At 56.2% G+C, this 27,632-nt stretch overlaps 1 protein-coding gene across 2 annotated transcripts in view; it reads right to left on the bottom strand.

Moving 5' to 3' along the window:
- Window positions 1-3,442: 3,442 nt before the first annotated feature.
- Window positions 3,443-27,632, bottom strand: part of CPNE5 (copine 5) — an 86,768-nt gene continuing 62,578 nt past the window's right edge. For both annotated transcript variants that reach the window (XM_044917427.1, XM_021684609.1), the window contains 11 exons: window positions 24,186-24,227; window positions 22,297-22,372; window positions 16,384-16,437; window positions 12,891-12,952; window positions 9,005-9,051; window positions 7,288-7,469; window positions 6,306-6,433; window positions 5,980-6,082; window positions 5,348-5,405; window positions 4,822-4,895; window positions 3,443-3,661 (listed from right to left, as the gene is read on the bottom strand). In XM_044917427.1, the coding sequence (XP_044773362.1) occupies window positions 3,443-3,661; window positions 4,822-4,895; window positions 5,348-5,405; window positions 5,980-6,082; window positions 6,306-6,433; window positions 7,288-7,469; window positions 9,005-9,051; window positions 12,891-12,952; window positions 16,384-16,437; window positions 22,297-22,372; window positions 24,186-24,227 (1,045 nt within the window). The remainder of the gene's footprint in view (window positions 3,662-4,821; window positions 4,896-5,347; window positions 5,406-5,979; window positions 6,083-6,305; window positions 6,434-7,287; window positions 7,470-9,004; window positions 9,052-12,890; window positions 12,953-16,383; window positions 16,438-22,296; window positions 22,373-24,185; window positions 24,228-27,632) is intronic.

The following is a 27,632-nucleotide window of genomic DNA, read 5'->3' as shown; positions in this document are numbered from 1 at the left end:
TCCTACCCCATCTCCTCTGAGAAGTTCCCAAACTCCAGGCCCTCCCTCTGGCCTCCTGGGAGCAGGCCTCAGAATCTGTGTTAGCCTGGGAACCAGGGAGATTGTCTTTACTTAAAGTCCCAAGACAACATGTCCTGCTTGGTAACAGTGTTACAGCTAAACGCGCACACACACACACTGTCCCCACGGTCAAAAATCTTTGGAAACAATGGGTTGAACCAAGTTAAACCAGTCTCTTTGCTGCAGGACTTATCAGAGCCTTGAATACCCTAAAGGCCATTGGGGTTCTCTGAGATGGGCTCCCAAAATCCATGCAAGAGAACCAGTGTTCTGTGGAACACACCTTGAGAAATAAGCCAGGAGAGAAGCCACAGCATCAAGCACAATAAAGATGCACTCAGCAGCGGCTCTGAGACTTGATTCCCCTGCCAGGTGGGCATCTCCTCTCGACGCTTTCCCACAGGTGCCCAAGGGGAGGCAAAATGGGTTACTGGTTCTGGGAACTTTCCTGTTCCCAAGCTATGACCCCACCCAGTTCTCACTCAAAGCGTATCGGAATGCAAGTCAGGGGGGTATGTAATTATAGGGACAGCCATGAATCAGCTCTAATTTACTATAAAATCATAAGAAGTAAATAAGTCCCAAACTTTGGTATAATTAGTACCAAATTTCTTGTGATGTGCAGATTGGGAATGGCTGGCTGGAGGGCTAATCTGACCGTGAGCTTGCCCAGAGGAGGGAGAAGTCCCCTTTCCCTGTGATCCTGGGCTCTGATGGCCACAGTGACTTATATATGAAGAGGGACCAGGAGGAGAGAGGTGGTGTTTATTGTGCTCAAGTGCCTCCTGTCTGTGCACATCACACACTTCATGTGGGCATATCTCAAGGCCCTGCAGTGTGGCCACACGCTAATCCTGCAAGGAAAGAGGAACGGTCCCATCGAACACAGGAGCAGGAACTCATCCCGGGCGCATGGCCTGTGAGTCATCCAGGCTGTGCCAGGAGCGCCCCTTTGGTGCCCACAGACCCTGGCCCCTCCCACGGGCTTGGCATCGGTAGCCCAGGGTCGTAGGATTTCCTTGCTCACTGCTCCAAAGTAGGGGTCACTCTCAGAGGGTGCAACCATGTGTGAATCAGTGCCTTCAAACCTGAGCAGGGCCTGGCACTGGTGCTCGGTAAATACTTGTGGAGCGATGAGTCAATGAGTGATCAAATGCAATAAAGTGACCCACTTGTTTTCGAGAATAATCTGATCATGTTACTTACCTCTCTCACCTCCTAGCTGGCTCCGTTTCACTCGGAGTAACGCTGAAGCCCTTACCATGGCCTACAGGGCTCTATGCATTCTGGATTCTTCACCTCCCTGATCTCATCTCCTGAATTATCCCCCCACCCCGCCCCTCTTAACACAGCTCCAACAGCACAAGCCTCCCTGCTGTCCTTGACATGAAGTATGCTCCTACCTCAGGGCCTTTGCACTCACTGTTCCTTCTACTTGGAGCCCTCCTGCCCTGGATACCAGCATGCCTCCTTCTCTCATTTCCTTAGGGCTCATCTCAACCTTTGCCTCCTCAAAGAGGCCCTCCGTGACCACCTCATCTAAAATACCACCCTGTCCCTCTCCAGCCCCTTCTTCTCTGTTATTTGTCTTTGTAACTCTTACCACCACCTGAAATTAGGTTATCCCTATTTGTTTGTGTGCTTACTGGGTTTTCCCCTGTCTTATTTGTGTGTCTGTTGTAAGCTCTGTGTGGGGACAGGGCCTGCGTTTTGTTCATTGCTGCATCCCGGGTCACCAGCACAGGCCCTGGTACATCGTAGTTGCTCAGGAAATCCTTATCGAACAAAAAAATGGGAGAGAGAGAGAGTGAGGAGAACCCGGAGCCTGTCAAACAGCAACACATTTGCTATTTTCCACAGGAGAAAGGAAAACAAGGAATTTTACTAAAAGAACCAAGTTTACTTCAGTTTAAGGCAAATTCCACAAAGAGACTGCCTCAGAGACGGGCACAGGACCAGACAGCGTAGAAACACCACCATCATGCATGACAGGAAGGGAAGTGGTGTGGGGCAGCGGACAGGGAGGGGGCCTGGTGTCCACCCAGACATGGGATGTGGAGTGGGCTGAGGAGCCCCATGCTGCGGGAGGGGCTGACATGCACGACTTGCTCCCCATGTGGGTAAAGGCTGGGCAGCTCGGTGGGCCGGGGGGTGAGATCACCCTTCTCACCTTCCCCACAGCAGAGGCAGGGGCTTGGGCTCAGACATCAGAGCCCAAGGCTGAAGGACTAGGGTGGACTTGAGGTGACAGGATGGAACAGGGTGACCTTAAGAGCCAAGACGGCCTGGAGTAAGGGGTCACACTGCTGAGGAGTGGGATGGGGGAAGCTGGGCATGGCGTGAATGGACTCTCAGGACACCAGAGCTGAAGGTAAACCTGGGACCATCTGGTCAACCCTCTTGCCCTCCTTCTGAGTCCCAGAAGGCAGAAGGGCCTTCCTTGGGTTCCCACAGGCAGGGGCTGTACGCAGGGCTTGAACTCAGGACTCCCATCTCCTATCCCTGTGGGAGAGAGGGGCAGTGTGGGAGTGCTGGGGCTGGACTATTCCTTCCAAGGCCTCCAGGGGGGCAGCAGAGGACTGGGCTCCAAGGGCCCTGGGCCGCAGGAGAAGGGGATGCCTGGAGCCAGGAGTCAACTGTAAGGTGCCTGTGGGCCCACACCAGGGAGAGGCCTGTGGATCTGTGTATCTAAAACCAGTGTCATTCTGGGCCTGAGAGGCACCAGAAAGGACTCTGTGACTGAAAAGCCCCCATTCCTAGCCCATTATGTGGCCTATGGCCTCCCCACACAGCCTCCCCTTCATGGGTCCACTGGGCACCCGTGGCATGCAAGTGTCCTGGGAGGGGCCACATGTTCGGGCATCCCTGCAGACCCATCAGCCTCACAGGGTTCACTGGAAATAGGGATGGGGGAGATACTGGGGGGGAGGAGGGCCAGGGTCCAGGTGTAGGAGTAGACTGCACAGGAGGAGGGGAGGGCCTAGGGCCCTGGAGGAGAGAGGCCCAGCTCAGGCTTCAGGGCCACAGAGGAGCAGATGGGATTGCCCAGGTGGGCTGAGGGGGACCCCAATCCTCCTGACCATTAACCCCTTCCTGGCTGGGCTAGAACCAGGTGTCAGGGGGACATAAAAAGGGCAGGGGCCCGGAACCTCATCTCCACCACCCATACCCTCCAATTCCCCGGGTTTGGGCCCTGAGGCCAGGAAATGAGAGAGGAGTCTTCAGAGGCCCTGGCCCCCGCTGGCCTCCCAGGCACACACAAAAGGCACACACAAAGGCTAGGCATGGCATATTTTAAGGGGGGCTGGGGACCCCAGCTGTGCTTCCACTGCCCCACCCAGGGAGCCGCCCGCCACAGGCCAGGGGCCTTCAGGAAGAGTGCTCAGATGTGTGTGTGCAGGGGGGAGGCAGGGGGGGTGCGGGCTGGGGACCGTGGGGGTGAGGGCTCCGGGGCCGCAGGCGGGGGGCGCGGGCGGATGCCCTGTGCCTTCATGTAGGACACCAGCTGGTCAGGGATCTCGGCTAGCACATCGCGGGCCAGGCGTGCCATGCTCAGCACGTGGTTGCCCGTGCGGTCCACGTAGTCCCTGAAGGGCACAAACTGGCCAAAGGAAAGGCACGGTCAGGCCGGGTCTCTAGCTGGACCCCAGCTCCCCCCAGTCTCCAGCCCCGGGACCCTGTCCCACGCCTCCCCAGCCTCTGCCCTCTCCACTCAGCCCCTCCGCCTGCTGGTGAATACTGAGAGGCTGTTCTCTCATTGGCTCAACAGATACTTACAGATCACCTATCCCATGCCAGGATGCACCCCTGAACAGGAGCTCTTAAGCTCTGAAGTCTTGGCACCAAGCACAGGGACTCAGCCAGCGCTAGGAAAATGCTGGATGAACCCCCTGGCTTCTGGGAAACCGGCCTTCCCATCTCCCCCAACCTCTCTGTCTCCTTTGCTCTGCTTCTCCTCCTCCGTCTCTGGGCCAAAACCTAAAGTCGGGCGTCTCTGGCTTCCTCCCAGGGGGTGACCCTCCCAACCCCTTGAGTGCCTCAGCTCACTCCTGCCTCCAGGCCTTTCCATACATGGGTCCCCCCTCCCAGACTGCCCCTGCTCTGGGGTCTAGCCTCCTAACTTTGGTCTCCAACCTTGGAATGACCCCTCCCCCACCCAGGGGTTCTGGGGGATGCCAGTCTTTATTCCCAATCTCCTGAACACTGCAGGAGGTTCAGAGACAGGAGTGCTTACTAAGGTGCATTGAGACTTGACTGGGCAGGGACGCCCTGAGGACCAACACCTGTCAGCTCACTACATGTGCCATCCTACGTAAGATGTTAAGACACAGATCCAATGAACCAGGCAATGCCTGTTCCTGGAGAGGGTTACGGCCATAAAGACACCTCCTCCACCTCCAGGGGGTTTGCCGTCTCTCTGGGAAGGCAGCCCTGCAGAAGACACTGGAAAGTGCAAGTATTGGGGCATAAGTGCTCTGCAGGAGACCATGGAGGCTTGGCGGCTCAGGGAGATCTTGGCAGAGCATTCTGGTCAGGGCAACAACATTGGCGGGGAGAGTCTCACACATGGTAGGGAGGGGTTCAACCGGGGGGAGAAGTGTTACCCAAGGACTGATTCCTGTTCCCTTCTTTGGTGGCCAGGCCACTCTGGGGCTCCCTCCAAGGCCCCTTTCCAGAGAAGTCTCTAAAAGCGGGTATGAGGTCAGCCTGGCTAGAGGGGCTCTGGCATTTTCCTTGGGGCAGGCAGGATTTGGGCTTCACCTGGACAATGTCCCGCTCTGCCAGCTTCCCCCGTGAGGAGATCCGCACGTCATCACCATCCAGCTCCACCATGGCTGTGTGAGGAGAGGCATTGGGGGTGGGCTGAATTAATGGTGGGCACCTGGGCCTGGCAGGACAGTGGACTTGTCCTCTAATCCCAGGCCAATCCAGGACAGAGACCGTCAGACCAGACCCCCACGTTAGAGATGAGGAGACTGAGGCCAGGAGACAGGAGGAGCCCAACATGGTGAGTCTCTGACTTCTAGCCCAGTGCTCCAGCTTCCCCACCCTCCGCAGGCAACCAGGGTTGGAGGAGGGAGGAGGGGCGGGCCTCCTCCCCACAGCCTTGGGATATGGGTATGGGTGCACACCCTGACACACCCTTCCCTGTGCAAACAAACACACCCTTACACCCTGCCTGCTCACCCAGACGGTCACACCCACCCATGAGCTCTCACTCTTTGGGGAAGGGTCATTCCCAAGGGCCTGAGGCCTCTGGGGAAACATCTGGGGGATGGGGACTTACCGTCGAACTCCGCCTGGCCCACGCCGATGATGATGATGGACATGGGGAGTTTGGCAGCCTGGGAGATCAGGGGTAGGGACAGAAAGGGGTGGGTCAATGGAAGAAAGAGAAGAAATGGAAGACAGAAGGATGGAGACACACAGAGAGACACAGGAAAGGGGAGAGGGGGAGGGGCACGGACCAAGGGAAACAGCCATGGGGCCCCAGAGAGGAAGAGAGGGTCAGGAGGGGGAAATGGGTCACAGGTAGGCTTCTCTGAGACACCCCCATCCCCTCTCTGTCCCTGGGCCTCCATCAAGTGGGACACATTTTATGTGGGCATCCAGAAGTGCGAGCTGGGGCTGGAGCCCGTTATACAAGGAGACCATCCAGTAGGGGAAGCCAAGTTCCTGGGCCTCCCCGACTCTGGGCTCCTACTTCGCCCTGGCCAGGCTGGGCTGGGGTCTGGGGCAGCGGTCCTAGAGATGGGTTAATGAGGGGGCCATAAGCGTCAGGAGGGAGTAGACCACCCAGGGTGGGTACAGAGCTCATCAGTGGGACCCCTACACCCCCTAAACCCCACTGTCCAGGAAGGCTCGTCCCAAGGGCTTCCCTAAAGAAGTGGGAAGGCATGCCCCCCACCCCCAGCTCACATTGACGATAGCCTCCTTGGTCTGCGCCATGTCTGAGATGACCCCGTCCGTGATGATGAGCAGCACCGAGTACTGGGAGCCGTCCTGCACTGCGGCCGCAGTCCTGGGGGAGGGGGCGGGGGCTGCAGTCTGCCTGGCCTGCTCTGCACCCCTCCCCGCCCACAACACTTTGGGGAGGGGTATCTCTTTAGGGTCAGGGCTCCCTGGAAGGCGAGTCAATGGAAGAGACGCCCCCCCACCCCACCGCCACCTTCCCGAGAGGACAGGCGTGGACGGGAACGCTGTGTGAGCCACTGGGATGCGCATGTAGCGGCCCCGGCACTCACCTGGCCACATGGGTGACCACAGGGGCGAAGTTGGTGGGGCCGTAGAGCTGCACAGTGCGCAGGCTGTGGTGGTAGGCTTCCAGGATGCCGTCGATGCCACAGCAGGAGGGGTTCTCCTGGTTGCCATTCTGCGGGCACCGGGGATAGGGAGGCTGAGCCCAGTAAGGAGGGAGGAGGCGGAGGGAGGGCAGCTGGGGGCTCTGCGGGGGCGGGGGGGGCAGCCAGTGTGGGGAAGGCCAGCGGGCCTGGGATCTCCTCGACTCTTCTCTGGTCGGGGGTAGGGGCAGGGGAGGGAGTCCCCGGGGCAGCTCATGCTCTGGGTGAGCAGGGCCCAAACCCGCTCCTTGCCCCACTCTCTGGACCTGCTCGGACAGGCCCCTGGAAAGGCCTGGCTGCTTCCCTCAGGGAACCTTGAGCAAACCACCACAGCCTCAAATGACTGCCGGGGCGGAGCAGCTCTGGAAGGACTAGCAGTTGATCTGTCCTCCTGTGTCCGGTGCCCAGCATCGTGCCTGGCACGATGGAGCGTCCCCAGCTTGTGGGAGGGAGGGAGAGGAGGTGGCATTTCCACAGGGCCCCCGTCTCAGCACCAACTCAGGTTGCTCCTGGGATGACCTGCAGTTGCCTAGTCCCAGCGCACACCCCTTTACCCTTATTTCTGGGGCCTTGGGGTGGAGGGGTAGTTCAACCATGTCTCCACTCCACCTCTCCTGGGTCTTGTCAGGAAAAGGAGGCCAGAGCCCACTGTGGGTGGCATCAGACATGGAGAGGAGGTGCTGGTGAGCAAGGTGGGGAGTGGGCTTCTGGAGGCCCTGATATAAGCTCCCTCCTCCCAAACACAGCAGGCAGCCTACCCACCCCACCCTCAAAGGCTGCACCATCTGTCCCGGGGCGGGGAGGATGGGAAATGCCCCCGACCCTGGGCTTGTCACCACGCCCCGAGCCTGGTCAGCCCTCAGCCCGCGCTCCCAGGACCTCCTACCAGCGGGAACTCGTGGGACACCCTTCCGTCAGGGGGCAGCTTGGCCCCGAAGCCTAGGGCGGGAAACATCTTGTCACTGTCGTAGTGCTGGATGATCTCCCCGACGGCAGTCAGCGCCAGCGCATAGGCATTCAGCTGGTAGGGGCTCATGTAGTGCAGGGACGTGGACTGCGACGGGTTCCCTGCGACACGAGACACGGGAACATTTGCTGGTCTCCACACTCCAAGCACCGCAGGCTCAGAATGCAGAATTGGGTACCCGAGGGCACCCCTAATTTTCTTTATCCTTGATTCCTTTCTTTCTCTCTTGCCACACCTTCAATCCTTCAGTATATCCTGGTTGCTAAACCTTCAAAATATATGCAGCAGCTCACCTCCTTCTCCCCTCCTCTGTGACAGCCCCCTCCCCTTGTCTGCAGGAAAGCAGCAACCCAGACCATCAGTCGGCTTCCGCCCTTGTGCCTGGAGTCCGGCCAGAGGAGCCTGTGAAAGCTCAGGCAGCTAAGGCCATGCCTCTTCTCTGCTCCAAAGGGTCCCATTTGGCCCGGAACCAGACCCACAGTCCTTATGCGGGGGGGGGGGGGGGCGGGGAGCAGCAGGTACAGGCCCCACAGGGTCTGGCTTCCAGTGACCTCCCTCCTTGCCTCTTGCCATCCCCTCCCCTCACTCACTCAGGCCTGGCCCCCTTGCCATCCCCACCTCAGGGCCTCCGCAGTGGCATATCCCTCCGCTCTGGGACACTTTACCGCAGAGGTACACGTGGCTTGCTCCCTCTACTCAAGTGTCCCCTTCCCGGTGTGGTCTTCCCTGAGCGGCCTCCTGAAAATCACAGCCTCCCCCAATACTCCCTATCCCTCTTGCTGGCTTAAGTGCCCCCCCCCCCCGCCCGCCGTAGCCCTCGTCACGACTGGCAATTGCCCACATTTTACTTATTGAATCATCAAGGGCATTACGTCACAGACTGCCAACGAGAAGATCCTGTCTCTACCGGCTACCAGCGGTACGCTCTTCCATAGCTCCTTACCTCTCAGCCTCAGTTTCTCGTGTGTGGAGTGGGGGTAACAGTCCCACCTCATGGGATTGTTGTGAGGATGGAGCAGGTGGGATTCTTACAACTCCCGTCCCAGCTCTGAATCTTACCACTCTAGGACGCTGGGGCCCACCGGACGAGTCCCAAACCGGGGCTGCTCTGACAGGCAGGGGAGAGAGCACAGAGCACTGCTAACGGGGGTCTAGACTCCAAGGGAGGTGGTGACTTTTTTAACAGTGTAAAATTGGGCACTGGTCGCTCGTGGTGACTCAGGCAGCCCACCGTGGAGAAGGTCAGTGATGGGAATGGAGCTGGGGAAGCCCCGGCAAGGCTGGAAACTGGGGTTCCTGCCCTCAATGAGGACCAAAGAGCTCCCCTCCAGCCTGGGGGTTGGGCTGAGCAGAGGATGTGAGATTTGATCCTGTGAGGAAACATCTTTTCTCCAGCTCTCTCCATGGGCCCAGAGCCCAGATTTGTTAGCGACCACGGTCCAGTCTGGGGATACCTTCACCATCTTGGTTATCCCTTTGGCTCTCCAAGCCTAAGTACCTCCTTTTCAGTGAAGATGAGGCTGGAGAATATGGGCGAGCTGGTTCCCAGCTAGAGCCAACTACCACAGTTTTGAAAAGCCCTCCCTTTTCCAGCCCCCAGCCCCACTTCAGCTCCTCTGCCCATCCCCCCACTCACCATTGGAGGCTGTGAAATCGATGGCCACTGTGAAGTTGATCTGGGTCCTGGAAGAGGAAGAGCACCAGGGGAGTTACCTGGACAGGGAAGAATCTGGCCTCCACCCCAGCCCCACAGCTTGCCAGACACGTGGCCTTAGTAAAGTCACTCATCTTCTTCCAGTTCTGGAAAACAGGGATAGTCATGCCAGCCACGGCCTCCCCACAAAGGATTGTTGTGAGCATAAGAGGTAGGCAGTGTGAAAGCTCTCTGAAGGGACTATGTTCTGTGTGGACACATGGTGACAATTACTTATTTCCTCCCCAAACCCTGCCCCTGGGCCCACCTGAGTCCAGTGGAATAGAGTCTCGCTGTGTTTCTTGCTCAAATTCAGTGTCAGAGGTAGGGTTAAGGCTTATTTGACAAAGAAGAGAGCCAAAGAGATATTGTGCATCTCTGAGGAAGAACAAAACATCACCCATGATACTGTCTTGCCAAATACTTGAACCTGAATCCAACTGAGCTTTCTGAGCTATCTCCCAGTTGTTTATAGGAAATACAGGGGACAGAGGAACATGTTCATTGAGAGCTGGGGGATGCAGCCAGCAAAAGCCAGTCCGGGGGAACCTGTGAGAAGTCCAGGCCCCCCACAGATCTCGTGTGTCAGAATCCCTTGGTGGGGAGCAGGACTCTGTTTTAGCAAGCCCTCACGAGCTTTGGAGGAATCAACAGATGAAAAGAGAATTAAGGGACAAATCGACCAGTCGCAATATATGGATCTTGCCTGGATTCCTGATTCAAATAAGCCAATTAAACAACTTTATAAGACAACTGGGGAAATTGGAACACTGACTAGATATTTGGTATCAAGGAACTATTCGATGTTTAGGTGTAATTACAGTATTGTGGTTATATTTTACAAAGAGAAAGTCCTGCTATTTTAGAGCTATATCCTTAAGTATTAGGGGGATAAAATATGATGTCTGTGATTTGCTTCAAAACAATTGGATGAAAGAGAGCGTGCATGGAACAAGACTGGCCAGGAGTTGGTTAACTGTTAAATCTGGGTGAAGGGTGCTTGAGGGTTCGTTATACCTTCTCTCTACTTCTGCATGTATTTAGAATTTTTCCATAATGAAAAGTTTGGTTTTGAGGATTCAGATCCAGGGTTGAAGCATTCTGAGGGTTTGCTGCTCTAGTTCTGTGCTAGATACTGACAGAACAAAGCTGACAAGACAGGAGCCCCTGATAAAGTCTAGTCTTGTGGTCCCCATTCTGCAGTGACCAGAGAGTCACTAGGGGGAGCTTGTTTAAAAAGAAGATCCCAGGACCCCACTCCCAAGGATGCCAGTTCAGTCGGTCTAAGATGGGGCCCCAGAATCTGCTTCTTCAACAGACATTCCCTGCCCTCATCCAGAGATGGATTCTGAGGAGGGGGTTCTAAGATCACACTGTGGGGACACTCTGTTCTGGTGGTTCTGAGTTGGCATGATGTAAGATCAGCCACAGCCCTCTCTCCACCTGACCACAGATGAGCTGCTACTCATGGAACCATTGCCCCTAGAAAGGGTGAAGGACATGGTGAGCAGGAGACCCAAGGTAGGGTCTGCTGGCCAGAGACGGTCCGGCCCACGCTCTTTCCCTTTGTCTGCTGCCTGGGGGCAGAGCATCCAGCGGACTCCAACCTCTGAGGGAGACAGAGAAACAAGATGGCAAGAGCCTGGGTCCCTAACTGACTGTGTGGAGCTTCTCCCCACCCATCCCTGCCACGCCATGAATGAAAAATAAGCCTTTGTTCGTATTAAGCCTTGAGGTCACAGGATTATTTGTTACAGCGGTTGACCTACTCTATTCAACCGCTGTTTGTTGTCATCTCTCACTGGGGAATAGAGAGATCATGTCTTCTCCATAGGGAAAGAGCTCTGCTCCCAGGGCCACCATCGGGAGGGTGGTTCTGGCCTATGGGACCACAACTGAGGGACACCACCGGCCAGGCTTTTCCGAATCAGGGTGAAGGAAGAGGCAAGCCTTACTCCATAACTGGTCTCCCCCTGCTCTGGGTTCTGAAATGACTTGGGGTAGGAAGGGGCTCGAAAGCAGGTTCTTTTGTGGGACAGCTACTCCCTGCAGGCTCGCCCCTCCTGCCTCAGGGCAGAGCAGGGCAGAACGGCTGCTGAGCACCCAGCCCCATCTCTGTCCTGAGGCCGGAGCCGAGGTGGCCGCCTGCACCTCCGGGGCCAGGTGGGCAGGGGAGGGAAGCCAGGGAGGAGAGGATCCCGAGACCAAGGCCTCCATCAGCTGCCTGTCTGGACACGCAGGCCTGAGCGAGCTCTCACTCCCTGGAGCCGGCTCCCTCACTCAGGTCTCTGGCGAGGACAAGCAGGCGTGGGGGGCGGGGGGAGGCCACGGCTGGCACCAGCGGGCTACCCTGCCCGGTGCTTGCGGGCCCAGCTCTGCGCAGAAGGCCCGCCTCTGAGGGCTCCTTCTCCGTGAGACATCACAGCACCCAGCCCTTCTACTCGGCTCGGCCTGCCTGCGTCACAGCCCACCTGGGAGCTGTGAGGCAGGCAGGGCCCGGATTACTCAGTACTACGGAAGAAATGCCGCACGCGGGGCCCGGAGGAGGCCGGCCACGGGCTGGGCGTGCGGCCACCAGCAAGTTCTGTAAAATGGAGATCATCATCCGCGCCCTGCCCACTATGTTCTGCAAATGAGGGGCGCTGTGCCAAGAGGAAGGATAAATAGGGTGCGGATTGTTTGAAAATTAGCAGGTGCTCTAGAATGTGAATGCAGGGTGCTTCATGAGCTGGGGAACAGGGCAGTTTTGATGGGGGAAGGGAGCAGGGGCAGGGTCTGGAGTGGGCTCAGAGGAGGGGCAGGTAGAGGCAGCGGGGGCCTCCGGGCGACTGCAGGGAGGTGTGTGCTCAGCGGGTAGGAGAGCTTGCAACCTTGAAACCAGTTTCAAGGCAGCAGGGCGTGGTGTCATGGGAGAGTACGTGTGGCTTCCCAGGGCCTGACTTTTCCCTCTGCCCTGGAGAAGCTGGCAGCCAAATGTCCACTTGGCTGGGATGAGCCTTTGGCACCTGCCCTGCCTGTCTTCTTTCCAGACAGGTGTAGTCACTCACCTGCCTGCACCTGTGGGCTCTCGGCTCCCCACACCCTGACCTGGCCCCTGTTCTGGGAGGGAGCATACTAACCTCACCTCGGAGTCAGGTTCTCTTTCCATGAGCTGTTGGCTGGAGCCCGCAGGTTCTCCTGCCTGCCTTGCCTGGATGCCAACCCCTCTGGTTCTTTCTGCTCCTTAAGCTCATATTTGACCACCTGTTGGCTGTGGGACCATCTGATGGCTCATCCCCCAGTGCCTCCTGCCCCTTAGAGGTCCCTGATGCCATTGGGCAGGTTAATCACTGTCCCCACCCCCGACAGACCAGGCATCAGAAGCTCAGAGAAGGAAGGGCCATTAGAATTCACTCCAACCTCTGTGTGTATAGAGAAGGAAACTGATGCTCAGGGAGGGAAAGTGACCTGCCCAAAGTAATCCAGCAAATTCATGGCTAAGAAGCGCCTAGAGCCTAGGCCTCTCATTCCTAGTCCAGAGCTCTTTCCGTCTCCCTAGGCCCTTGGTTCTCTTTGTCACGGAGTCCGTGCCACCTCGGGGTCCCATCCCTGCAAGGGGACCTGACAGGACCCAGGCTGGCCTCCATGGCTCAGGAGGACCCTCTGTAGCCACTCAGGATCCAGGGGCATGCAGGGCTCTGGGTGAGTTGTCCGAGGCCAGAAACAGGAGTTTGCTCAGGGCTCACAGGCTATGTCCAGGGCCTCAAAGAGGCCAGAGCTGCTCATGCCCATATGTGGGGCCCCTTCCCTCTCCCTGAAGCCAAAGAAACTGGGCTGGATCTCTTCTCACCCTCCTTTGATGTAGTCAAGAAATGTGCACTCGGACTCCACAGCAAAGGAAAGCAGCGTGACCTTGAAAACAAGAGGGAGCTTGGTCAGTACAGAGCTCAGAGCTGCGGGGATATGGTTTGCTGAAAGTGAGGGGGAACGTAGCACCCGCCAGGTTTGCCTACTCCACTGCATACGGTACCCACAACCCTATGAAGCACAGCTATTATCCCATTTTCTAGCCAAGGAAACTGAGGTTCAAAGAGGTGATGCAATGTGCCCAAGGACACTGCCGGGACCTGGCCAAGTGAGAAGCGAACTCGGGTCTGACTCCAGAGCCTGCCTTTTTGACCTTGATCCCCACCTGCATCCCGGCAGGGCCCAGTCGCTGTTCCTGGAGCACCGGGGCTCAAACCCAGAGCACAGGTTTCCCCTAAGTGGATACCAGCATGGAGTATGGAAGGCGAGGGGGTCTTCCCAACACAGGCCTACCAACACGCCAGTGCTGACAAGCTCCCTGTCCCGCTAAAGATCCATCCTAAAACATGCCCCTTTGGTCTGCGCTTAGATCTTCAACCTCGCTGTCCCAACTCACCCCTCGGATGTCTCTTGATCTCTACCTTCTCAGACCCAAGACCCCCATAAGCAGCCTGTTCCTGCCCGGGAGGTAACCAACCTGCGGCCCCCTCTCCAGAGCAGACGCCTTTTGACCTCTGCCCCGTGACGGCTTTGGCATTGACTGTGCCTAGACAGGCAGCTACCTGGCGGCTCATTACAATAATGATTTAGGATCGCGGAGACAAGTAGGTGAAAGCCCGGCTGCCAAAACCAATTAAAGGAGGCAAGGTTGGGGCAGGGGATCTTCTTCCTGTGTCAGAGAACTCTACCCTAGAATTTGGGGAACCTCCTACTGGTGCAGGCTCTGCTATCTTTACCAACTCTCTGGGTAGGCCAGGGAGGGCCTCTGCTTGACATCAGCCCAAATAACAGGAGGGTCTGTGGGTGCTGTGCTGGGCCCTGGAGACCCTACCTGCTGTGGATAGGGTGTTAGGCGCCTGGATGGACAAAGCTTCCTTTCACTAGGAGTGGACTATGGCAGTGGCCTCTACCCTGACCGATGCCCGCCAGACTCCCTGGGGAGCTCTGAAAACCTCTTGCAGCCTGGGTGAGGACCCCAAACCAGTTACATCAGTTTTGGGGGTAGGCCTCTGGCCTTGGACCCTTTTTTAGCTCCTCACATGAGTCTAACCTGCAGTTGGGGTTGGAACCCCACTCCCCACCTACCACCCCCCCCCCCAAGGCCTTGGGATGAAGTAATTCCCTAACTTGCCTGACCATATGGATTCAGCCACTTGCTGCTCAAAGTGTGGCCCCTGGACCAGCAGCAGCAGCATCACCCCGATGCTGGTTAGAAATGCAGACATGCAGATTCTCGGCATTTTAACAAGATCCCCAGAAGATTCTGCACATAGTAAGTAAGGTATGAGAAGCACTAAACACAGCTGCCTGGGCCCCAGCCTGGGCCTCCTAAAATGGAACCCCAGGGAACTGGACTGGGTATATGCATTTTAATAAACATCCTGGGTGGTGCAGTCAGTTAAGTGTCCAACTCTTGATTTCAGCTCAGGTCATGATCTCTGGGTCATGAGATCAAGCCCCGTGTCGGGCTCCACGCTCTGCGGGGAGTCTGTTTGAGATTCTCTCTCTCTCTCAAATAAATAAATCTAAAAAAAAAAAAAAAAAAAAGCATCCTGGGCCCTGACTGATTTCTTATGGTGAAGACTGACCCGAGACAAATCATCAAATCATGTCCCCTCTCTGGGCCTGTTTCCTTATCTCTAAGAATACTGAAGGAGATCAGTCGTTTCCAACTTTTTTTTTTAGCTGTACATCCAAGCTTTCTCAGCTGGGCAAGGTGCTGCCTCCCCTAGGGGCAGGGGAACGGGTGGGAAAGTTTCAGGGGTCTGCCAGTGACTGCGGCACCACGGTAGCCAGGGCTGAGGCCAGGGGTGCTAAGCACCCCGCAATGCACAGGAAAGTCCCGGGACATGAAGAATGATCCTGTCCAAAATGCTGACAACATTCCCACTGAGAGACACTGCGGCTTTGGAGGAAGCAAATATTACTCCAAGCCTGACTGGGAAGCTGTTACAATTCGTCTCCTTTGAATGAGCAGAGTACTTTGCAGTTTACTGGAAGGCCTCTCGAGCTCTCTGTCACAGCCAGCCAGTGCAGTAAGCAGGGTAGGGATGATTTATTACCCCATTTTACAGATGGAGAAAATAAGGTTCCTCAGAGGAATCCCAGAGCTCCCTGACTAGGACCTCTTCTAGGTCTGGAGTTGCAGTTTGCTTAAATCTAACGACTAAGTGTGGCTGCATTAGCTGACGGGGCTACGGACCTCTACAGTAGGGAGGGACAGGAAGGGTACAACGCTGAATATATTTGCAGGGCAAAGATGCTGGCTTGTTCGAGAAATGCACTGTGGGCTCCACCTCAGGGCCTTTGCACCTGTTGATCCCTACAGCTAGAATTCTCTTTCCCTAATATCCTCAATACTTGCTCCCTTACCTTCTTCGAATCTCTGCTCAAACATCACCTTCTCGGAGAAGAGCTTTTCCTTGCTTACTTAATATAAAATAGTAGTTTTGTCTCTGGCATTCCCTAACCCTTTACCTTCTTATACTTTTTTTCCCACAGCAAACATAACCACCTGACAAATACAGGTACATGTATGCACATATATTTGTTTTCTGTCTCCCCCACTAAAATATAAGTACCAGGAAGGCAGAGATTTGGGTCTCTCTTGTTCCCAGCTGTATCCCTCATGCCTAGAACACGGTAGCACTCAGGAAAGGTTTGTTGTATAAATGCATGAATGTCCTGAAGATCAGCCCCCCAGAAGCCACGGGGCTCGTGTAATCCTAGGATCATCGCGGCAAACAGGGGCATCGCCGGCTGCCAGCTCTCAGTTTAACTGTAGTGCTGACTGCCATCTCTAGCTCTGTGACCTTGGTTGTGCCTCTCTGGCTCTGTGACCTTGGGTGAGTCACTTCCCTGCTGGCAGCCTTGGTTTTCCTCTTTTATGACGAGGGGATGATAATGTCTGCCTCTCAAGAAAACAACCTGTGAAAAGCACCTCAGTGGGGAGTTCCCCAGAGTTAAGGGCCCAATGCACACTATTCCTCTTCCTCTCCCTTTCTGCAGGAAGTCCCCACGGGAGTTTCTCTCTGGGATTTCTCATTCTGTATCACAGCGCCTGTGGTGTGGCCCGTCTCCCGTCTACTGTCTACACTGGCCACCCCCCACCCCCCGGGGCTGTTGCTCCATCCGCCCCACCCATCTCCACCCCCAACTCTCCAGGTCTGGTTGCCACACCCCGCAGGAGCCCACACAGACACACACACACACACACACACACACACACACACACACACACACGACTCCTGGCGGCGGACCTAGCTCAGGCCTCAGAATGTTTACACCTGGCTGCAGAGAGGGGCGTGGCTACTCACGGTGCCAGAATTCACGTATTTCTTTTTCTTCATTTTCTTTTTCGGGTTTACCACCTGCAGGAGAAAAAAAGGTACCAGGTGAGAAGCATCTCTAAGCAGTCAGGGGTGGGCTCCTAGAGCTTCTAACGGCCCGTGGGTATGGCTCCAGCCCTAGCAAGCAGAATGTGGGGTGTGAAGACTGGGGGTCCAGGGGAGGAGGGTCCGGGAGGTTTTGTGAGAGACTGGCATTTAGATTTATGCAAGTGGGCTTCCTGATTAGACCCGGTTCCACGACCAAACACACCAGGAATAATATTTATTTAACCTTCTTCCCCACTGCACCCCCAAACACGCCCTCCACCCAATGCAGCCAAAGGAGGCTCCATGTCGCAAAGGGGCCCTGTCTGTGCCTGCCCTTGTATGTCGGCTCAGGCTGCTTCCCTCACCCCGAATGCCTTCCCCTCCACCCTCCACCAATTCCCATCCTCCCTGCTCCTCCTTGGAGATCCAGCCCTAGGGCTGCCCTGGGGCCTTTGGGGCTCCCCTTTCCACCTCCCCCCAACTACAGTCTAGTTAGAATTTCCTTAACTGTTCCTCATGTGAAAGCTTTCGTTCCAAACCAGACCTGTCATTGGAGAATATATCACAGGCCTATTTAGCAGATGCTAAAAAATCACTTGTGGGTGGGCTTAACTCAGTGGTCTCCACTGCCCGCACCCCCCCACTCCGATATTCGGCCATGTTTGGAGACACTTTGGTTGTCATGACTGGGGGAGAAGACAGAGGCCAGGGACGCTGCTGAACATCAGGCCATGCCCTGGGCAGCACCCCCCACCCCCACAAAGAATCTTCGAGTCCAAGATGTGGGTAGCTTGGAGACTGAGAAGCCAGGGGGCCCAGTGAGGGGGAGCACCTTCCCCGTGAGCCCTCCAGGGGGCTTTCACATGGGCTGCATCTGCACTGGCCGGAAGCCTCACGGCTCTTCTGTTTCCGCGGGAGAAGGTCAGGCCCGACCTTGCCCTCATCCCCCATCAAAGGAAGCAAGCGGGTTGATTTCCACACCCGCTCTGTCCCCTCCACGTGTCTGGTGAACTCACGGCCCTTCCCTCCCCCCACCCCCTGTTCTTTTGCTCGCAGGGATGGCCAGGTTTGTCTTCAGCAGAGGCCTCTTCTGTCTGAACGAGTGTTGATACCCATTCCTGGAGATCAGGAAACTAAGGCCCAGGGACAGAAGTGATTTGCCCAAGGTCACGAGGTGCTCTGTGTAGTGACAAAATTAGAAACCAGGTTCCTGCCCCGAGGTCAGTGCTGCCTACCTGGGTGTCACCTTGGTAACAAATACAAACACATTCCTTCACAAATATTTATGGGGTGGGAGTGGGAGACATCAGTTCCTCTCTTCTACAATCTTCACTCCAGTTGGAGAAAGATTTGTCCTCAGGAGACAGAGGACAAGAGGCACCAAAAAAGGGGAGCCAGAAACGTGAAAGGAGTTGGAGGAAGGAAGGACCATTCCTGGCCGAGCATCAGCGAAGGCCCCCCAGGACAGGTGGCGCTGAAGGCAGGTGCTGAGGGCAGGAAGGGTTTGGGCATGGGGAGCTGGAGGGAGGGCATTCCAGTTGGAGGAGATAGTCTGGGGGAGGGGGGACGGCTACAGAACTGGACGGCAGAACCACAGGGTGAAAGAGCAAACTGGGCTGGCTGGAAGAGAGCCTAGAGTGCCAAGTTAAATGTCTGAACATCACCCAGTGGCCAGCAGGGAACTCTGATGACCTCTAAGCTGGGAGGGGGCCATGATCACAGCAGGCTCTAGGATGCTGGGCCCCGACAGAAATGAGCATGAGGGAGAAGGAGAGATATCAGGGGCATGTCTACCTGCCCGGTTCTGCCACCCAATGGCTGTGTGACCCTAGGCAAATTACTTGACCTCCCTGTGCCTCAGTTTCCTCATCTATAAAATTGGAATAAGAAGTACCTACCTTATAGAAAGGTATGGGGATTCAATAGGTCAATACAAGTAAAGCGTTTAGGACGTGGTCTGGAATGTAGTGAATACTATGTTACATGTCAGCCGCTATTAATTTTTATTACTACCACTACTACCACCCCCACGAGTCCAGCAAGGTGAGAGGTAATGAGGGCCTGGGGGTTGTTGGAACAGGTACTGAGCTATAGCAAAACAGCATTGTCAAGAAGTGACTACAGATCTCGGGCCCAGGGCGGGCCTGAGGGGGCAGGAGGGAAAGGGGTCAGGGGTGACCAGGTAGACACAGAAGGAAGAGCTGGATTTGGGGTCCCAGGTGGGAAGTTCACGTGGGGAGGGCTGGCGAGCTCTGCAGGTGGAAATTGTGAACCTAGGGAGAGAAGCCCAGAACAATCTCAGAGCCCCCACAGACACGAAAGCCACACAGATGATGTGGTGTTCACAGACACCTTCATGGAAAGTTCCAATGCCGCACGGTGCCTCAGTGTCCCAATCTGTCCCATGAGGGTGTGGAACTTTGAGATCTGAACACATCTCAAACTTTTATTCCCTAGTAGCCCTCCCAGCTGAGGAGAACAAACATGGACTCCTGGGGGTCTGGGTGTCGCCCAAAGACCTGGCCATAAGTGCATTTCTTTGAAGTCTTCTGTGTTACCTTTAAATTAGCCTGTATTCCACATTTCCACTCTCTAATTATAACTGTTTGAGTATTAAAGCCATGTTTTGTCCTCAGATCCTCATGTGAAGTGGGCACTGAAGAAATGCCCTGTTTATTCTGAGGTTTCGAGCACTCCTAGCACACAACCCCACCCCCACCAGCGAGCCTCTCCAGCCCGCAGGGACCGCACCCTGATGGTCCATGTGGGGCACTGTTGCCCCCTGGAGGCCAGGCCAGGAACTTCCCAGCTCCCAGGCTGGAATTCTCAGCCTTCTCCTCTTCCTGGCCTCACACCCCCAGGAGCCCTAAGGCCCCCAGGGCAGGTCTGGGGTCGGCCCTCCTGTGCAAGCCAGCCACTGAGTGGCTCCCAGGGGCCAGGAGCTGTGCTGGCTTTGGGAGTACAATAGTGAGTGAGACGCCACCCCCACCCTTACGGGCCTCATGGTCTTTAAGGGGGTGGGAAGTATGACAAACAGGTAATAATAGCCAGGAGGGTGGGGGAGGCAGGGAGGGAGCACTGAGGAGAGGTATTTCCCTCAGACTTTGCGGGTGGACTGAGTGTGCAAGCAGAGAAGGCTTCCTGGAGGAGAAATCATACCCAAAGGGAGTCCCCAAGGATCCACAGGCCCAACCAAGTGAAGAGCAAAGGGGGCCCCAGGGGAGAACCGTGGAGTCAAGCACAGAGGCTGAGCCAGCAGGGAGGTTCAGAGAGCCTCAGAGGGTGAAATGGGGCTGCAAGTCACGGTGAACAGAGGGAAGGGGCAAGGGCAAGACCCCAGGGGCCTCCTAGGGGTGGGAGGTGTGGGTCTACTTACACACACCCACTGGTTGCACACAGGCTGTAGGTTGCTGGGGCATGGTGCCCGTGTGGAGGAGCTTGGACTCCACCTTGTAGGTAAAAGGCCCTGTAGTATCTCAGCTGGGGTGGGGGCGTCATTCTGAATCTCCTCCCTGCCCCTCTGTGTAAACCCCGGCCAGGCAGTGGGTGGGATGCCCAACCAAAGGTTAAGCAGAGAGGCCATGCGATCAGATTACCATTTCGGAGGAGGCCTTGGATTACCGAGTGGGGATGGAAGGAGGCGGGAAGGCTGTTAGGGGTGCAGTTGCAAAGCCCCCCACACAGCGGGGAGGGTGGCGGTGGGGGTGGATGGGAGTGAAAGGAACAAAATGTCAGAGTCTGTGGGTAGGAGGAGGAGTGGGAGTTCAGTTGTGGAGTGGATGTGGGGTGAGGGGCAGGAGGCGTCAAGGATGACTCCCCAGGCCGCCATGATGGCGGCCCAGGAGATGGAGCCGGCTGGCCAGGGAGAGGGGATAGCTGTGGGGAGGCTTCAACCAATGCCTTCAGTGTGGGAGGGCTGAGTCTGAGCAGGGGCCAGCAGACAGTTGGACATCCGAGTCAGACACCCAGGGTGACGCCAGGGCCCAAGATGGTCTTTCCTGGCAGAAGCCTGTTCTCTCTTCAGGCAGCTGGACTCTAGAAAGGCCTTCCAGTGACACTGCCCACAGGGCAAGGCCGGCCCCCCTGGGACTGCCAGGGTTTAATTCCTTCTCTACCCAAGGGTGTTTCCGATGGAGAAAATGAGTCAATCCAACCTTTTCTGCTTTTCGCTTGAGAGCTCATGGCCTCTTCTGAGCCTGTCAAGCACTCTTAAAAGCCAAACTCCAAGAGATGTAATCCCTTCCCTTGCCTTCCCTAAAAATCTCCTTAAAGGCAGCCGGAGAAGGATGGAGCCTGCTTCCCTCCGCCGGGGTGGGGGAACGAAGACAGACTTTCCCTTTGCTGATGCAGAAAACAAAGCAATTAACTGTGAGGATCAGAGCCCTTTCAAAGAAATGCACCCACGCTCCATCTTCACAATGGCCTTGTTCAACTGAATTCAGTACGTGCCTGGATCATAAGCACCTACCGGGTGCCCCTCGCTGCCCAGGCCCACGTGAAGGGAGGGCCCAGGAAGGGCTGTCCCCCAGCCTGCCCTTAGGGAGCTTCCATCTAGCCGGAACTCGAGACCTGCCCACTCAGAACAGAGACCCAGGGTGAGGGAGGGAGAGTGTGGAGCGGTTCAGACTCGGTGATGGGAGTCGAAGCCTGATCTTCAACGTCACTAGCTGAGCGGGTTGTTCCTGTGAGGAGAGAGCCCATCTGTAGGGCTGCTGTGAGATGGAAATCTCCTGGCACACTGGCACTCAACAGATGATACTGGAAGACAGCAGTGACGTTCACTAGGGGCCAGGCACTGTTCTAGTGACTTCTTTAATTCTCATTGTGCCTGGCACAGAGTGGTTCAGGAACTTAGCCCACATCACGTGGCCAGTATGGTAGAGGTAGGGTATGAACCCAAGCAGTTATTAGGGTTAGAAGTATCTGTGGTTGGGGCACCTGGGTGGCTCAGTAGGTTGAGCATCTGCCTTCGGCTCAGGTCATGATCCCAGGGTCCTGGGATTGAGCCCCGTATCATCATCATCGGGCTCCCTGCTCAGTTGAGAGCCTGCTCTCCTTTTCCCTCTGCTCCTCCCCCCCACCCCTCTCATGCTCTCTCTCACTCTCTATCTCAAATAAATAAATAAAATCTTAAAAAAAAAAAAAGAAGTATCTGCGGTTAAGTGGGTCTAGCACAGACTGTGCTGTCCATGAAGCTCACACGAGGGAGAAAGCATGAGACCAGAGTGCTGGGAAGGCCACCAGAGGAGCTGGAACTCAAGCTAAATTTGGAAGCTGGGAGGGCATTCCAGGAGGGCGAGCACAAACAAGCAAAGGCTCAGCGGAAGACATTGTCCTTGGAGGGCAAACACTATTATCTCCCAGAAAGATTGGGGGCCTTGTCCAGGTTCTCCAGATCCAGATGGAGGCATCCTGATTCCTGTTCCTCTGATTCTTCCCTTCCAGAAACAGTAAGATACTCATCAGGCCCTGAAATTGTTCTGATTGAAGGCAGAGGGCCACCTTGAGCTCAGGACCTTGGATCTCCCCCACCTTCTGCCCCACTGACACCTCTCCTCGCCCATCTTGTTAGAAGAGCGCTTTGTGGGGGCACTAGAACTCAATGATTTCAGGAGCCAGGCAAGCCGACACTGTTTGCCTCTTGATTCTGCCACTTACTGAACCATGTGTCTTTGGGCAAATTCCCTCAATTCTCTGAGACTCAGGCTCCTTTACTGTAGAATGGGACTATAAGAGCCACCTCCCAGGAGAACATGCAAAACCCCCAGCCCAGCCCATGGCCCACGGTAGTCCTCAGCGGCTGGGAGTTAGGCATGATCAGAGCAAACCCCAGACTTCGGGTGTCCGCCTCACCTCGTAGATGTTGAACTGGCTCTGCCCGCGGGCCAGCTCCCGGTAGCTGGTGGTGAATTCTCCAATGAAGTCGTGGCTGCAAGAGAAGGTCTCTGTGAGATGGTGTGGCCCGGGCCGCGCACTGCCTCTGCCCGTCTCCCCACCTCTCACGTCCCTTCCCCTGGCTCCCGATTCTGCCTGGGGCCTCGGCTCCAGGGCGCACGCCGGCAGAGAGGCTGGGTCTCTGGGAAGAGTCCAGTGTCCCCCGCGGAACAGGAAAGCCAGCGGTCACCTAGCAAAGAGCCGGGCCCCAGAGAAGGGGACCCACTTCTACTTGGAGTCTTGTTTGAACAAAACCAACAGTGTTGGGGCTTTCGGGGACGACCGGGGAAATTTAAATATGAAATGAATATTAGATGGTATTCAAGAATTATTGTTCAACATGTCAGGTGTGATAATGGCATTCGAGGTTCTGTAGGAAAATGTCCTTATTTTTTTAGATGTTCTCAATGAGATATTTAGAGGTAGAAATACCTTGATGTCTGTAATTTAAACTACATCAGCAAAACAGATAGGGCAAATGTGGCAACACGTAACGCTTGTTAAATTCAGATGATAGGCTTAAAAGCCTTCATTAAACTCCTCTTTTTCTATGTGTCATTTTTCCAATAACGGTCTTTGAAAAGACCGTCTGTGTCATGTCCATTGAGGTAGCTGGAGGTTTTCTGCAGTGGCCACGCCTTCTGGGACTCTGCCCCCACAGTGTGTGTTCACATTAAGGGGAGCAAAACCTCTCCACAGGTGAACCCCTGTCTCCCCCACGGCTGGCTGCCTTTCGCTGTCCTGGCCCCGGGAAGAGGCAGCCTGGGGGGCCCCCGGAGCAGCTGGAGAGTGAGGCCCGGGAGATGTCCCCAGGGCCTGGCCCTGCCTGGAGCCCACTCTGGATTTTGACTACATATTTATAGCTCTCAGCACTCAAACTACGAGCTCCTTGATGACCCTATGACTGGTGGCTGTCCCCAGTTTTTTCCCTTTACAGCACCCTGTATCCGCATCACAGACTTGAGAGGTACAGATGGAGATTATGGGGCTGAAAGCCCCCTTGCAACACCCCTATTAGTGCCACAGAATGGAGGGAGTCCCAAAAGTCAGGATGACATATTGGGTGTGGTCCAACAGACAAGCGGGAGCCAGTGAGGTTTCTGGACTAGAGCCAGGAGAGGCCCATTCTTGTCCTCATCTATGAATTCCCAGTGACACTGCTCCGTGGGGGCACTTACATTCGCAGACAGGGAGGGTACTGGCCTCCCACAACCCGAGTGAGAAGTGCCCTCCTACCTGCCAGGCTTGGCCCGACTCACGTACTGGCTCCAGGGACCATTCATGTGCGTCAAAGCTTACCCTTCCCATAGCCCACTCCCTCAGGGCCTGTTCCCTGCGAAAACGTTCCTTTGATACCCCAAGGGCCTCCCCACTAGACTAGGGGGAGTCTCTGAGGGCTGAGCTTGTCTTCTGCACCTCGGTGACCCCACAGTGCTTAGCCTCACACGGAGAACAGGAATGAATGCTCAGGGGGTCACTCGTATTTGTACGTTCAAATAGGCACATTTCAGAAAATCCTAATTCTCCCAAATGTGGCGAGGTTTTAGGCACTGGGCTGGCTGCTAGGCAGCTATTCGAGGAAAAGAGACCCCTGGAACCATGTCATGCAGGACAGAGAGCCTCTGGTGCCTCAGTGAAGCTGGGCAGGGACAAGCCACTGGGGCAGCAGGCCCCCACCCCTGGAAAACCCAGGCCCCCTCACCCCCAGAGGTGCCATGGGCATGGCTCTCCCCATGTGAGGGCAGGGCCCAACCACCCCTTGGGGCTGCCCTCATCCCTGCTCACCTTCTGCCCTCCTGCCTGCTTACCTGCCATCCCGATCCCAGTCATACACCTCCACCTTGATGGTCCTGCAAGGCAAAGGGCCCGTGGTGGGGTGGGCTTGCCCCGGCACCTGCGTGGCCCTGAGACCAGGCCCTTCCCATGCTCCTGGGCCAGAAGCGCGTGCAGACACACCCACCAGGCTCCAGGGCCCTCGGTGGAGATGCAGCAGCCCAAGAGACAAAGGAACGATCTTGAGGCCTTTTAGCAAAGGTCTTAGGGACAGAGGCATCCCGAAAGCTGTGTAGCGACTTCCCTGAGTTTCAGGGAGGATGTGGAAAAACAGCCTCAGATTTCAGTTCATCCCACCTTCTCCTTGGCCACCCCAGATGGGACGCAGGTCCCAGGATGAAACCATAGTGTGGATTTATCAAGGGTGGGGGCACCGCAGTGGGAGTGTGGGACCTCAGGCCAGAGCAGGCTGGGCTCTCCTGGGGAGGGGTAACAAGACTGCGTGCTGGTGGGACCCCAGTCGGAGGAGTCTGAGCGGTGGGGGACCAGCCCAGCCCGGCCCAGCAGGGAGGGGCCCAGGGCCCCCCTGAGTCAGGGATGGCCTGCTGAGCTTTTCCATTGCCACGACTGGCTCCTGAGTGAGGGTGTAATTATCTTCACATTTTAGCCTGGCTGCTTTAATTAGTTTGTTTTGACTCCTGTGCATGGGGCTGGGCTTTGAGAGCCCATTTTATTTTTAGCCCGTTTCCATGGCAACAGGCTAGCCGACCAGAGGTGGGAGGAGGGAGGTGGAGGGCTGCGGGTTAACCCTTGGTGCCAGTGGTCCTCCAGGGAGGCCCAGGGAAAGGGGAGCTGCCAGGGTCCCCCTGCAGGCTCAGGGTCCCGGGAGGCGCCAGAGGCGTGGGCAGCCGGGGTCTCCAGCCGTCAGGCCTAAACGGGGCTCGCAGAGGCAGCCGCCTGGGCCGGGAATCTAGTCGCAGATCGTCTCGCCCGGGGCTGCGGCCCGTCTTTGCGGGTGTGCGACGAGTCGGCCTCGGGGTGGCGCGGCCCCCAGCAGGAGGCGCTGTCTCCCCGCAGATGAGCCTTCCCCGGGCCTCCGGGAGGGGTGCGGGTCGGTCCGCCACCGGACACCCACTGTTCCCCAGGAAGGAACGTCTGGGAGGCCGTGCACCAGCCGGGATTTTTGTGACCGCACTGTTAAATGGGGGCAGGCATGGAAGCCCGTCATTTCAAGGAATCCTCTAAATTCTTGTGAAAAACAAGACACCGTGTTTCTCTGAAGTGAATTGTGGTGAAAGAAAAAAATCTAAGCCCCTGAAGGTGGGCTGGTGATCTGGAAAGAGAAGAAAGAGGCTGGCATGCAGATGCTGTGGGACCTGGAGAGGTCACTGAACCTCTCTGAGCCACAGACCATCTTTTTCAAGGAGGGATAATAGCGGCTTTGCCGAACAGCTCCAAAGCCGAGTCGCGGAGCCCACCTGGCACACAGGTGGGTCTCCGTAAAAGGCCTCCTCCTCTCCGCTTTGGCATTCGGCCACACTTGGATTGCTTTTCATAGGAAATTTACTTAAATCAGGGACACTCCTGCCTGGGTACCTGGGCTCCGCGACTTCCAATTCCTGGAATGACACGGCTGGAGGTGACCTCCATGGCATCCAAGCCTGGCCACCTGGCCAATCACCAGGGAGTTTTTCAGACATACACAGCCCCAGGTCCAGTTCCTGGCGGCTCTGGGCAGGGCCCCAGGATCTAGTTTAAAGGCTTCCTAAGCGGCTCTGCTGTGCATGTTCATTTTCAGATGGGGAAGCTGAGCCCTAACAGATGCACCCAGGGTCACAGAGCTGGCAAGGGTAGGAGCCAGGACCCCGCCCCACAATGCCAAAGTCCCCCAGTCCTTCCCAGAGCCGTGCAGCTCTGCAGGGGACTTTCAGGGACCGCAGCAAGGAGTGCCTCTCCTGAGACCACCAACACCAGCCCCTCAGGCAACTGGATCAGTGACAGCCACATGCTCAGAGGCTGTAGGAGGACCCCAGTTACCGCCACAGCCTTGGATACCCCAAAAATCACTAAGGAGTTTTGTTTTGTTTTGGTTTTTTTAATCCCAGTGCCCGAGGGCCTGATTTAGCTGGGCTGGGTAGTACTCAGGCTCGGGTAGTTTTGGCAAGTCCCCCGGCTGATTGGAATGCTCGGCCAGAGCCACCGACCTTCTCTAGAGGAGAGTGCTGGGTTTCCACCCTGGTTGCACACTGGATCCCCTGGCGCGTGTTAGCAATCCTGACGCCAGCGCCTCACCCCGGAGGTTCAGCATCAGTTGTTCTGGGGTACAGCCTGGGCAGGGGGACTATTAAAAGCTCCCTGGGGAATTTTAACTTGCAGCTGAGGTTGAGACCCCTGGGTGTGAGATTCCTGTGCAAACTCAGCCCGGCCGCAGCAGAGGCTCCAGGGACAGCTGCAGCTTGGGGGTCAGATCAGCTCCGGCGCAGCAGCCTCCAGCACTCAGGGAGGAGGTGAGGGAAACGGTGCCCAGAGCCAGGGCCAGGCAGCGGCAGAAGCCAGACACAGCTCCGACTACTCTAGGGACAGCTCTGTGCCCCTGTGGGCTGTAGGAACAACCCCTTGGCACAGGCCTAATGAAGGCTCACATCAGACCAACTGTGACTTTTGGGGATGGGACCCTAGAGGAGGGGCTCCTGGGTGTGGCACAATGGGCCTCTGCTGCCCACAAGATGAACATCTTATTTGGCATTAAAGGCTCAGAACACAGAGCCCCTAATCTGGGAGGCAGTGAGGGGGCCAGAGAAGGCTGCGGGTACCTTGTAGCCCTGTGTAACTGGCCTCCCCCCCCCCAGGGACTCTGTTTACCCCTCTGTAAAATGGGATAATCGCACCCACTTTGGCGTTGTTGTGAGAAGTCAACTACATCATTCACATGTCATTCACACCAATATTGGACACGTTCTGTTCCATCTAAAACACTCCAGCCTTTCATCCAAGCCCCTGTCTTCCACACAATTGCTATTCACCATGAAAATGTCAGCTCCACGAGACCAGGGAGTTTGGGTTGTTTTGTTCCCCGCTGTATCTTCAGCTTCTAGAACAGTGCCTGGCATATAGTAGGTAATATAAATACTATTAAATACCCATCCCCTGCCTGAGATCTCACGACTTGGTGAAGCTACCATGCAGTAACAACTCGCTCCTTCCACAAAATCACAAAGGGAAGCCCGGAGTGTGTGTGTGGCTTTCCCCACATCACACAGGGCCTCGGCTGGGAAGCCAGGCCTGGGGCCGGGAGCCAGGGTCCTGTGGGTCTCTGGACGCCTGGGGCTGCGGTGATGGAGCTGGGTCTGTGTGAGCCTCAGCAGGCCAGCAGGGCTGAGGGACGCCGGCAGAGCCCGCAGGCTTCCCTCTCGGCACACCCGCACACCCACAGCTCTATCTATAGTCTCCTCGGAGCAGAGCTGCACGTCTGCCTCCTAATG

The sequence above is a fragment of the Neomonachus schauinslandi genome, chromosome 8 (genome assembly GCF_002201575.2).
Source record: "Neomonachus schauinslandi chromosome 8, ASM220157v2, whole genome shotgun sequence".
NCBI lineage: Eukaryota > Metazoa > Chordata > Mammalia > Carnivora > Phocidae > Neomonachus > Neomonachus schauinslandi.
Note: the sequence above shows the minus strand (reverse complement) of the source record. Positions and strands in the feature narration are given on the sequence as shown.